Source organism: Plecotus auritus (assembly GCF_963455305.1).
Source record: "Plecotus auritus genome assembly, chromosome: 4".
Lineage (NCBI taxonomy): Eukaryota > Metazoa > Chordata > Mammalia > Chiroptera > Vespertilionidae > Plecotus > Plecotus auritus.
In genome coordinates this window covers 39,893,782-39,906,963 of record NC_137775.1, presented here as the reverse complement: position 1 = coordinate 39,906,963, position 13,182 = coordinate 39,893,782, and the positions used below count along the sequence as shown (strand labels likewise).

The 13,182-nt window shown below is 40.2% G+C and overlaps 1 protein-coding gene across 1 annotated transcript in view; it reads left to right on the top strand.

The window, feature by feature from the left end:
• Positions 1-4,358: 4,358 nt before the first annotated feature.
• The window catches only part of LOC308246680 (uncharacterized protein), a gene marked incomplete at both ends in the record, with an annotated part of 154,075 nt that continues 145,251 nt past the window's right edge, over positions 4,359-13,182 (top strand). Inside the window, 5 exons of the mRNA XM_080665094.1 lie at positions 4,359-4,495; positions 7,438-7,510; positions 7,849-7,959; positions 11,289-11,402; positions 12,242-12,436. Of these exons, the coding sequence (XP_080521220.1) occupies positions 4,359-4,495; positions 7,438-7,510; positions 7,849-7,959; positions 11,289-11,402; positions 12,242-12,436 (630 nt within the window). The remainder of the gene's footprint in view (positions 4,496-7,437; positions 7,511-7,848; positions 7,960-11,288; positions 11,403-12,241; positions 12,437-13,182) is intronic.

Genomic DNA, 13,182 nt, shown 5'->3' with positions numbered 1-13,182 from the left:
CCAATTTTTCTCATGAACATAAATGCAAAAATTCTAAACAACATAATAGCAAATTGAGTCCACTTTCCTTTAAAAAGAGATAAATCATGACCAAGTGGGGTTTATTCCAAGAAAGCCGTTTTGGATTAACAATAAAAAAAAAAACACCATTAAATTCACCGCATTAACAAATAGATGAGGAAAGTCACATTATCTCTATAGATGCAGAAAAAGGATTTGACACTACTTAATACCCATTCAAGAAAATAAACGCAAACTCTCAGTAAACTAGAAGTACAACCAGGTTATTGAATTCAAACCATCAAATCTGTGTCACGTGTCCCCAACCAAAGGTCATGTCCTATAGCCACACTGGAGAGAAGACACTAATGTGTTTGTCTGAACAATGCCCAGGGGATGGAGGAGCTGCTTGGAAGGAACCTTGAATGTCCAAGAGGAGCAGAGCTGCTCTGTTCCCCTGGACCATTCACATCAGCATCATTCCGTTAGACACACTTAAACATTTTATTCCTGCCCTAGCTGGGTTGGCTCAGTGGATAGAGTGTTGGCCTGCAGACCAAAGGGTCCCTGGTTCGATTCCAGTCAAGGTCACATACCTGGGTTGCAGGCTCCTCCCCGGCCCAGGCCCTCGTGGAGCCATGTGCTGGAGGCAACCAATCGATGTGTTTTTCTCACATTGATGTTTCTCTCTGTCATTCCCTCTCTCTTCCACTCTCCCTAAAAATCAATGGAAAAAATATCCTTAGGTGAGGATTAACAAAAAAGACAAAAACAAAAACAAAAAACGAAAAAAAACACACACAACATTTTGTTCCTTAAGCCACTGATGACTGTGCCTTTTTGTTAAAACAGCTTGGGCTTATTCCTATCAATCTAGAGATGGCATGTAATGTAAAGTAGGAGAAATTTCATTTGTATATAGGAAGAGCATTTGATGAACAAAGATGACCAAGCATGAAACATGTTTGCCCAAGGAGGTTATAGAGTATTTATTCATGCAGCTCTTCATGAAGAAGATTGGTGATGTGGGGCCAGCTTGCTCATCGGTTTAAATTCTGGTTTTTGCTAGAATAAAATTCATTGTGTTCTTTTTTATACACATCACATTACCAAATCTTAGGGGCTTTAAGAATGTGTGAAGTTGTATTGATTTGTGTGTTTGGTAGATGGGCTTAATCTATTTCCATTTATTACAATTGCTGATATATTTGAATTTATTTCTACATACTTCCTTTTGTTGCCCCTTTCTCTCTTTTTCTGCTTTCTATTGGATTTAAAAGATGCATTTCTACCTCTTAACCCCACCTGTTTGGAAAGCTCTAGGTTGCATTTCTATTCTTCTGGGAGTCACTTTTCAGTTTTTGACATGCATTATACATTTTTCTAGCTGAGTCTAAAGTTACTCAGTATGTATTTCTCTTCTAAATATTCTGCTTTAACCCATCAAAGCCCATTTTCACCACCCAATGAACAACCTCAAACCCTGCTCAAGCTAATCTTCCTATCTTTCTCTTAGAGCTTAGATTTTACCACTTTTTAAACACATAGGTTTATTGTTTGTTTACAATCAATATTTATTGAATGTACTTATTTTTTTAAAAAAAATACTATTGAGCAATTCTTGAGAATCTCCTTGCAGAGACTTTAAATGTCCAGCACAGAGTAGGTGCTCAATAAATAAAACCTATCCCCCCTCCCAAAATAAACAGTTTGTCTGTCTCTTTAGTGCTAGACATGAGTGCTCACAGGCATGGATTCCTCTGGGTTGGATCCATTTCATGCACAGTTGTCAAAGCCTGACCTGTCCTGAGGTTAATTTTGTGAATACTGTACTTGACTGTGTAGCAAGCTAAAGGGTGCAGGATTAAATGTTCTCATTTCTGAGCTGTGAAGTGTTGAAACTGATCAGGAAATGAGGGCAGAATGTCCATCCTCTGGGAGAAGAATCAGCCAGTCTATGTTGCTGCTGCTCTTGGCTGCCGGTTGGAATGCAGCTGTTAAGGCAGCTGTTTAACTGTTTGCCCAACTTGAAAGGACACTGCCAAGTGGCAAATATTTTTCATAACAGCATTTCACTTTTGCTGAGAACAACAACTGTGCCCTTTATTGAGCTCCGGCAGTGTGCCCAACGACGGACATTACTCAGCAGGTTCACAACCTAGGCTGAGCGTGGCGGCTCCTTTCCATTTTTTTTTTTTTTTTTTTTGTATTAACCATGTATTTTATTTTCTGCATTTGCTGCTTTGACATCAACGGCCTTGCTGACTCTGGAGGGACTGCCCTCCCAGGGTTGGCCAATTCCTAGAGATAGTAAGCAACTTGCCCAAGAGCTTGCTTTTCCAGTGCACACCAACCATCCAGAGCCCACCCACACCCTCAGCCATGTTCTTTGGGTTTTTTTAATTTGATTGGGTGACATTACTCAACATGAACATATAGGTTTCATGTGTGGATTACTAATTTACAAAATCTGTATATATGGCCATGTGCCCACCACCCAAAGTCAAATCTTCTCCTGTCACCTCATATTAGGACCCCTTTCTTCCCTTACCCCTCTCCCTCTGGCAACCACCACTCTGCTGTTTGTATACATAAGTTTCAATTTTATATTCCACATATGAGTGAAATCATATAGTTCTTAGCTTTCTCTGTTCCATTTCTAATATTTATTAAAGAATGAATAGGCTCCCAAAGTAAACCTCTACCAAAATATCTCTGCAGCTTAATTATTTGTTGAAACAGCAACACATTAACTTGAGAAAATATCTCTGAAAGGAAAACTAAAAATCCTAGAAATGTCAAAGGAAAAAAGGAAGGTTTCAATATTTTAAACCTCTTAAATGTGGCCAGGAGTGGCTTTACCCCTACTTGTCTAGGACGGTGAATCCCTGCAGTCTGGGTTCCATTCTGGGACATGCAATTAATCTGTTCTTAAGTAGAATGTTGAAAGCTAAGTACTTAGTAAGCAATTGTGTTGAATTTGACAGGCTGTGAACTGAGTGGGGTAGGGGGTTCTCAACTATTTTACTTAATGGTAAAAACAGAGGGACAAATGTAAGCATTCATTATTAAGAAAACACATTCAAATGCATAAGTTTGATTTTCTTCCAAACCATAAAGTGCATGGATCATGATTATGTTAGACTAGAATCCCGGTGCACAAATTCGTGCACGGGGTTGGGAGAGGACCGCAGGAGGTTGGCTGGTGGGGGGAGGGGGAGGGACTGTGGGAGGTTGGCTGCTGTCCCCAAGGAGAGAGCCGACCCTCGGGCACCATGGGAAAGAGGCCGTGTTCGCCACCACCCACCCCCGGTTCCCTGTCCCAGCCCGGGCCCTGAAGGCCCCAGCGGGGTCAGGAGAGGAGGTGACGGTTGCCAGGCCGGGCGTGGAAGGAATGGACACTGATGCCACCATCAGCGCCCTGCCACCGTGTGGTTCCCCGCCTCCCCTCCTCCTTCCCTTGTCTCGAGCTAACACCACAGTGGGTAGGCAGCCCCTGGGGAAGGGAGAGGACGGGAGCAAGACAAACCCTTGTGTCGAGGGCTGACTTTCAATAGATTGCAGTGAGGGAGCTACTCTGCTAGGTAGGAAACCCTGACCCAGAAGCAGGTCTCTACGAATGGTTTAGCACCAGGGGCTGATGGGGCCAGCCGGCCGGGGGGGAGGGGCCACGGGAGGTTGGCTGTGGGAGCGCACTGACCAGGGGGCAGCTCCTGCATTGAGTGTCTGCCCCCTGGTGGTCAGTGTGCATCATAGCAACTGGTTGACTGGTCGTTCCAGTTGTTCCGGTCCACTGGTTGTAACAGTTGCTTAGGCTTTTATATATAGAGATAGTTCTCCATCTCAGTATATCCTCCCTGGTTAGAAGCTCATGCTTCAAAAAAGACTTCTGGAGAACAGCTCTAGGCATGCAGAGGAATCCTGTACACACCTACATTTTGTTCCACTTGGGTAATATTAAAGTCAGAAACAATCACCATTCACACCATTTAGTGTGTAATCCCCACAGCCTTTCTGAATACTACAGGGGTTGGACCAGGGGATGCATTTTCATTTACTAAACCTCCACAGTGAAAGCTGGAGCAGAGAGGTTTCTGAAGGTAACCCGGGCTGAACAAAGCCATGGCCAATGGAAATTCTAACCTACATTTTCTCTACTGCTTACTAAACTGTAACTTCATCATAAATGACAGCTATTTTTTTCAAACTGCAAAAGCATGCATTTCCACAAAGTTGACATGATTTCTTGAACAATGATAGTCAAAGTCCCACACACTGGGTAATGGTCCTGGAGGGAGTCAGCCACAAACTTTGTGCTCTTCTTTTTCAGGGATACAGGGAAACAGTAGGTACGAACCATGGATGAAGTTTACAAGATCGCTTCCACAGAGAGGATCCAGATGTTGGAGAAAGAACTGGCTGTGCAATTGACTGAACTGAAGTCTCAGATAGAAGAACAGGGGACTCTTCTGGGAACAGCTCATCGAGCTTACAGGTAAATAGTGGTGCCACAAAGGCATGGTCTTTAGAGCATTTAACCCCCACTATCACCCCGTAATCTCCATTGGCCCCCCTTTTACTTGGACAATTGGCATTATCCCAAGCTCAGACTTGACTGCTGTCCTTAAGGTTTTCCTATATACCAGAATTGTCAAGGCTTTTAGCGGCAATGTCCTACCAAAGAAAATGGGAAAGTGCTCTTACGTTTCACAAATACCATCGTCTTAAAGTCCCAGAAGCTATTATACAAATTATACTCAATGAAAAGAGATCTCATTTTTTCCCAATAATATTTTAATCAAATTTGACCTTGATTTTGATGAGGAATTTCAAAACTGAAATAATGCTAGGTATTTGGTAGTGAATTCAGCAAAATGATGTTCTGTTAGGAACTACTCCATAGGTAAATGCTGCCAACAATAGCAATTTAATTCTTTTACAGAAACAGGGTAGCCAGATAATCCCCTAAGTGGCAAGTCTCATGGGCCCAGGACTTGCATATCCCTCTATTTTTGTGACTGCCACGGTTGATCAAGAGGAACAATTATAAGGATTCTGTTAGGCTGAGTAGCTAGTTGAGTAAACACGATGTGGATGATGAAGGTTGTGGCGGGGGGGAAGGCCAGGAGAAGAAGCAGTAAGTGCATTATTTTCTCATTCCAGAGATGATTCTGAAGAACCAGTATTTAGTGTGTTTCGTACTTTGGTAGTTAAAGCCCTTGATGTGTGAAGCAGGTCGAGGATTGTATAATGAAGTTGAAAGTTAAGGGAACCACGGAAGTCATCATTGTTCTCAACTTTAGTTTATTTTTTTTGAAAAACGAAGTTAAAAAGATGTATTTTGTCTACTTTATAAAGATCAACTGAGATAATGCATGGTAAAGCACTTTGAAAACAAGAAAACACCATGCAAAGCTCAGGTGTTGATATTGCTACAATTTAAATGTCTCCAAGCAAGTGGATCCTTGATGTACACTGTGATGAGAAAGGCTTCCTTCCTGAAGTCCTTTTTAGGACAGAATAGTGGGAAGTCTCTGAATATCAGTATTTCTCTGCTCCCCCAAACCACCAAACACCGTGCCTGGAAGAATCTAACTGTTCATCCAACAAATACTTATTGAGCACCTTTTGTTTGCCAGGTGTCATGCTAGGTTCTAGAGTCTAAAGAAAATAGAGAATGTCCACTCCTGATAATCACTCTACATTCTCATTCCCCATTAGACTGAAAAACCCATTGAAAACTGGAGGATAATTGTATCTTAGTCCTCTTCCTCCTCCTCCTCCTCCTCCTTCCTCTTTGCATTCTTTCCCTTATTTTACCCCCTAAAGGCCAGGCCATGGCAGTTGTTATGTACTTCATAGATGCTTGCTGAATGAACAAATGAATTAACAAATGTTGCAAAAGCAATGTTTGATGAACAAATGAGTGAATCCCTTTGTGGGAAGATATGCAGAGCATTTATGTCTCTTTTAGGTCATTCACAGACACTTTGAGATGAAGAGGAAAGTCATGATCTGGAGGAGAAAGGGCTGGGGCAGCTAAACCCAGGACCCCACCCAATCTCTCAGTGTGCCCACGAAGGGATGGGTTTCTTCTATTTCCCTCATGGCCTGTTTAATAGTTGGTCCCGTTCTAGTTGGTTACTACTTCTCCACCTCCATGAGGCTGCAGCCTACATTCGGGTACCCAGAAATCACAGAAATTTTACCTTTGATTTATTTACGCTTTTACTTTCAAAGTTTGCCTTGTTTTTTTTTCATCAGAGCCAAGATGTGAGGAGCTGGGGGGTCGGGGGGGCGGCGGGCATTATCTCCAACTCCGCTGGACATTCAACACAAATGGATCAATGGGCAGCTGAGGCCCACGTGGCTGAGGGGCCTCCTGACAATGGGCCTGGTGCTCTTTTCACAGGGCCACTGCCTCCAATGGGGGAGCTGCTGGCAGGTGTACCGACTGACAGCTCATTTTCATCTTCCTTAAAACGTTTCCATGGGGACCGATAGATCATATAAACATTAACCTAAATACTACTGCCTACACTGCCCCTCAGGTCTCGAGGTAATTTCTCACGTGTGCTCTAGAACTACCTGCCGTGGCTCCCTTGCCAATGTTTGCAAAGTCCCATCTCAAGAAAGTGATAATGCACCAGGGTTGCTGTCCCCTGATGTTCCCAAAGCTGCCAAGTCTTGGGCATAACTTACACCAGATGGGGAGAGCTCCTCTCTTCCTGACCCAGCCCCCCCCCACCACCACCTCACTGACCACCCTCCACCCCCCAGTGCTGCTTGTGCCCCCACGAGTCGCAGCCCATAGTGCAACCAACCCTCTCACGACACGGCTTGCAGCAGTCCCCAAGGCTGCTGAAGTAGGCGAATTGGCTAAGTTTTCCCTAGGGATAAAGAATTTTTCTGAGGCAGAAAGTTTGGTTAAAATAATTCCCAAACTATTTCATGTTTGATACTTAAGGGCTATTTTCACCTCCAGATATTTGAGCAAAAACCTAAATTAAGAACATTTTGTTTAAATTATAAGATACTGGTTTGATCTGTCAACTAGGGTGAGATATAGGTCTGAAAAGCAGTGTAGTTGTTAGGGATTAAGTTACTGGAAGAAACTGAGGCGGGAGAACTAAGACTCCCCACCTTTGTGCCTGTCTCTGCACTCTGGAATTGGAAATAGGGGTAGAAGGAAAGGCTGTTTGTGTGGGAAAAGGGAGAGAGAAACTGGCCTGGGAAAAGGTTTAGTGCATGAGGTATATAGCAGAGAGATTCTGACCAAGACAGGAGCATGTGGCTTTTACTTGGCCCCAACAATCCACTATGATATGATATATTTATTTGAAAGAGTTGTGAGAAGTTACAGATCAATCAGGGCCTATAACCTGATCTATTGCAGCTTCTATAATTATGGCTCCTATTGCATGAATCTTTCTGCAGCTCTGTGCAGATGCCAAAGGACATTTCTTACTATAGAAGAGAAAGAGAACTGGCCCTAAAGAAAACTTTGCAGGTGAGTAGGAGAGTGGGCTGTTTCAATACAATAGGTTACATTTTGCTGACTTGTTGGAAACTCTTTTCAGAAAAAGTTTATTTTTGCGAACGAAGAGCTGATGTCACTGACAGAGGACAAAGCTGCTGCATCAGATCCGGCCTCTACTTCTTTGGGGGATACCTGATTTTTGTGATGGTTCCTTGATTTGTGATGTTAAACTTTGTTATTTAGAAACGTAGGTATAACAGCATAATGTGTTGCGTAAAAACTGTCGAAAACTGCAAGTTATTCTGTTATAAACACTGATAGTTTTGTTTCCCGCTTTCCCTTTGTCTGCTCTGCTGCCCGTGTTTCAGGTGGCTGAGTCAAAGCCCCTTGTTATTCAAGCAGATGTCATGCAGAGGGAGCTAGAGACCTGCCTAAGAAGAGAGTACACTCCTGAAAATTTACCTTTGCTTCTCTTGCAGGTAAGAGTCCATTTGCAATTTGGAAAGGAGAGCTGGAATGTAGTAGAAATGTGTGAACAAAGCTGGCTGTCTGGGTATCCTCGGGCCAGGGTAGAATTTTCCCTACATGTGTGGTTTGCAGAACTTGGTTAGTGCAAACGCTCCTCTTTAACTGACTGTGTTTCCCTGAGTTGGTATTATGAGGCAATACAACATTGACTAAGACAGTTTCAGTCCTCAGCAGGCTGTTAGCTGACCTAGGGAAGATATTTCTGGAACTCTGCTTTAGGGAAATAACTCACATTATGGGGTAAACCGTTTTCCATGAAGATTATTATTGTAAAATTATACTAATACAAGTGGAGAAATGCCCACATGTGTAATAATAGGAGAAAGAGTTAAGGAAAGTAGTGTGGTACTTGATAGAATATTGTTCTGCCACCAAACATTTTTTGCATAAGGAATATTTCTGTTATTATGTAATAGTAGTTAAAAAATTGTGTGTGTGTGTGTGTGTGATAATAATGGTCATGTAATGTATAGATAAGTCACTTAAAGGACATAGACCAAAATGTTAGCAATCACTGTCTTTGGATGGCAAGATAATGAATTCCCTCATTTTACATTTATATATTTTCTAAAATAAGAATGTATTATTTTTAGAGTTCTTTGTTATTTACTCTTGTGTTATATGTTATATCCTCATTATGCATACAAATTAGTTTATTAAAACCCAGTTAGTAATTAATAAATGCATCACAAAGAAACAAATGATATTGAGATCCTATTTACAGGTCAAACTGTTGTCATTATCTTCATCCAATATTCTCTTTACCTAGAATTTCTGACACTCTGTTCTTTGTGTATATCAGTGGTTCTCATTGGAGAGAAGGAAAGGGTGAAGATAGGGGACAGTTGTCAATGGGTGGAGACATTTTTGTTTGCCACAATTTGGGGAAGGAAGTGGGTTGTTATTGACATCTAGTGAGAAAAGGTCAGGAATGCTGCTAAACATCCTACAACGCACAGGACAACCTCCATCGCTAAGAGTTATTCAGTCCCAAATGTTAAAGTGCTGAGGTTGAGAAACCTTGGTGGAGTCTAAGTTTTTTTATGACATCATTTACCTCCTACCTAGAGAACTTTAACATTTCTTGTAGTACAGATCTGCCAGGGACAAATTCTCTCTTGTTTTTGTTTTTTTGGAAAAAAGTTTTTATTTGCCTTCCTTCTAGAAAAGTATTTTTGTTCATTATAGAATTCTATGTTGATAATTTTCTCTTTTATCACTTAAAAGATGTTGTTCCATTGTCTTCTCCTTGCATCATTTTCATTTCCTAACACATGTCCTTTTGTTCTCTGGATGCTTTTAAGGTTTTCTCTTATTGGTTTTAAGCTATTTGATTGGTATGATCTTTGATAAGGTTTCCTTTGTGTTTCTGTTGCTTTGGTGGGTTGAACTTCTTGGATTGTGATCTTATCATTTTTGTTAATTAAAAAAATTCAATCATTATTACTTCAAATATGTTTTCTGTCCCCATTCCTCGTTTGGGCCTCCGATTACATATATGTTAAATCACTTTTTATTGTTCCATAAGTCACTGTTAATATGTTTTCAGTCTCTTCCCCCCGCCCCCCTCCTCAAAAGTTCATTTTGTAGTTTCTATTGCTTTCTCTTCAAGTTCATTAACCTTTTCTTCGTCACTGTCTACAATTCCATCCAATAACTTTTTCATTCCATACATTGTAGTCTTCCTTCCTAGAAGTTCTATTTGATTATTTTTTACTTTTTATTTTTGAAAAAATATTTTTATTGATTATTAGAGAGAGGGAAAGGGAGAGGGAGAGAAAAACATCGATCAGCTGCCTCTTGCACACCCCCTACTGGGGTTGGAGCCTGAAACCTGGGTATATGCCCCACACCCAACCAACTGAGCCACACAGGCCAGAGCATGATTATTTTTTATATTTTTAATTTTTCTCCTTATGTTCACATTTTTCTTTCAATCCTTGAATATACTGAACATATTAATAATAGCTCTTTTAAAGTCCTTTTTTGCTAGTTTCATCACCAGTGCCATTTTGGGATCTGTTTTGCTTCATTGATTTTTTTCCTCCTACTTATGTGTCATATTTTTCTACTTTTTTCATGTCTAGTAATTCTTTTTAACACTAGATATTGCAATTTTACATTATAAAATGATGATTATTATTTTTTTACTCCTTTAAAAACTATTAGACTTTATTCTGGGAGACAATTAAGTTGTAGATTAGCTTTATACTTTCAAGGCTTGATTTTAAGCTTGGTTAAAACACATTTAGAGTAGCCCTTACTCTAGGGATAGTTTATCTTTATTATTAAGTTGTGACCCCTCTGATGGCTCCACTAAATGCCCCAGGTGTTCAATGAGGATTCTTCACTCAGTCTGATTGGCACTTGAACATTTCCTAGCCAAGTATGAACTCTGAAAACTGTTCAGTTTACAATTCCCTAATCAGTTATTCGTTGCACAGCCTCATGGAGTTTCTTCCTTTGTATCCACGGCTTAATAGCAGAAAACTGAAAGAGATCTCTATGCAGATTTCTGGAACCTTTTCTCTGCCTAACTTCCTCTTCCCCAGTACTCCCCCTGCAAATTCTAGCTGACTCAGCTTCCCAAGCGTTCATTTCTCGCTTCTTAACTCAGAGAAACCATCGTGCTTAGGACTCCTTTTCCTTCCCAAGCAGAAATCCAAGGTCACTGTAGGGCTTATCTCATTTGTTTCTCTCAAGAACCGCAGTCCTGCGTTGCTTGTTTCCATGTCAGAAAGCAGTTGCCTTGTGTATTTTATCCTATTTTCTACTTGTTTATGATGAAAGGGTATGCCTGTCCTACTTATTCCATCATAGCCAGTATTATTTCTATTCTTAGAAATAAACATGAAAAAAAAAAAGAGTTGGCTCCTTTAACTACTTTTAAGTATAAATAAAATTTCTGGTGTAAGCTATAATTTTACCTGGCATGTGCTTTGTACTTTAGACTCATAACTTCCATTTTTAAGGCATTTTGAGCTCAGCTGTAGGCAAATTTACAGGCTTTTATGTTACTGATAAAATTATTCATGAACTGATAAATGAAACTATAATCTGTTGGGTTGGCAACAGGTCATGTAGATTGAGAAATGCCAAATTGCTGTATTTAAATATGAATGGTGTCTTGAGCTAGGTTTTTTAATTTTATGATCTGCATGTAGAAAAATCTCTCTTTCCAAAATAACCTGAGACCGATTTTCTTACATTAGTGTTCTCAAGATTTAATTCAGTCTTCCTATTATAATTGTATTCTGGTTAATTTTTGTTGTTGTTCAAGCATTATACAGAGAGAATTACGCAGCTGGCCCTGAGTAAATATTTACACATGCTTAGGTGGAAGAGATTTTGTCAGCACAGTAAGATCATGGAGCAACTTTATCCTCTTTACAAGGTAGGAAGTCCATGAATAGAACCTGTGGGCTATTTTTCATATGAAACAAAATGGCTTGTCAATGCATTATCATTAAGTATAGATATAACTGCAAATTTGTACCCTTTGCCCAACATCTCCCCATTCCCCCGCTCCGTCCCCAGTAACCACTGTTCTACTCTTCTTCTATGAGTTCAACTTCTTTTTGTTTAGATTCCACATATAAGTGAGATCATACAGTATTTGTTTTTCTCTGCTGTTGCAAATATTAGGATTTCTTTTTTCATGGTTGAATAATCTGCATGGTTGAATAATATCTTTGAGGTACTGATTTTGTTTCCTTCAGATATATACCCATATATTTTTATTTTGGGGGGGAATCTCCATACTGTTTTCCATAATAGCTGTACCAATTTACATTCACACCAACAGTGTAACTTGTCAATTTTTTAAAAGTCATGGCTAAAAATGGGAAAGGAACTAATGGATGCCTGTTCTGCTTATGGCAGATGATAATGGTTCCTATTTTTACAAATAAGATTTAAAGGAACTTTATATAATAGAAAACGAATTTTTCTTCATAGACTTATCCTCCTCTACTATAGGGAAAAGGCTAAGAAGCCAACTCCAGTTACCAAACATCCTTATGCACTGACTGTTTACTGGAGTCTCCCTCCTTCAAAGTCCTGAGAATGTGACCACTACCCTTGTCATTCAAATTCAGAATATGAAAGAATTTTGATATTCCAAGAGCCCCTTATTTGGCCTCCAAACTGTATTACCATATGCTCAGAAGCAAATGACAACAGAGAATAAGCTTGCAAATACCCAAGGTCTGTCTTTGCATCTCTCTTAAACAGAAACAAGTTGCCTACATTATGCAGGAGTACAGCGATGCCCTTCAGAGAGCTGATAGATTGTCTGTTGCGCGAGAAAATTTTCTTATGGGAAAAAACAATCCTCCTAACTTAGTGACGCGGGAAGACCTGACTGTCTATACAAAGTGGTTAGTGTGTCACCTGCACTCACTCAAGACTATTCACCACTACCTGCAGGTACGTGAAGCATGGTTATGTGATGATGCAGTGCCCTCCCAGGATGGCCAGCGCAGTGTTTGGTCACACCTGTTACCTAACTTTGGATTGTCCGTTTTTGTATTCTACCTTCTCTACAAATGACAGGAAAATAATGGATCACTAGCTCTTTTCTTTGAAATCTTTGAAACCTTTTTCTTTTGGAACCACTAATTTAGCTTTGTCTCTGTTGCACTATTTCATACTCACTCTGAAGTTCTTGTTTTCATCACCTTGTTTAGTGTTTATGCTCTTCAATGTAGATCTACTTTTTATTCAGTAATATCTAATGAGGGCCTAATATATGCCAGGTACATGTCCTGGACCATGTAGAGAAAATAATAGTCTTTGTTGAAAAGGAATTGGGCCCCAGGATGTTAGTAAAATAGACAAGTGAATAGCCAACTGAAATACAATGTGATTTGAAAAATAGAATAAGTATAAGTACAAGGTAAAGAAAGTCACAGAAGAGAGTCCCTAGTCCAGGATAGAGGCATCAAAAAGAAGTGACATGATCACACCACCTAAATCTTTTCCTATTCCCTACACCTTATCTCAGTGATACCATCAACCACAGAGTTACCCAGACCAGAAACCTGACCATCACTTTGACGTTATTCCTTCCCAATCAGTCACTGTGGGGGTCTACCTCTGAATTATCTCTCCCTAGTCACATGGTATAATAATGATCCTATCTAATAAAAGAGAAGCATGCAAATTGACTGTAC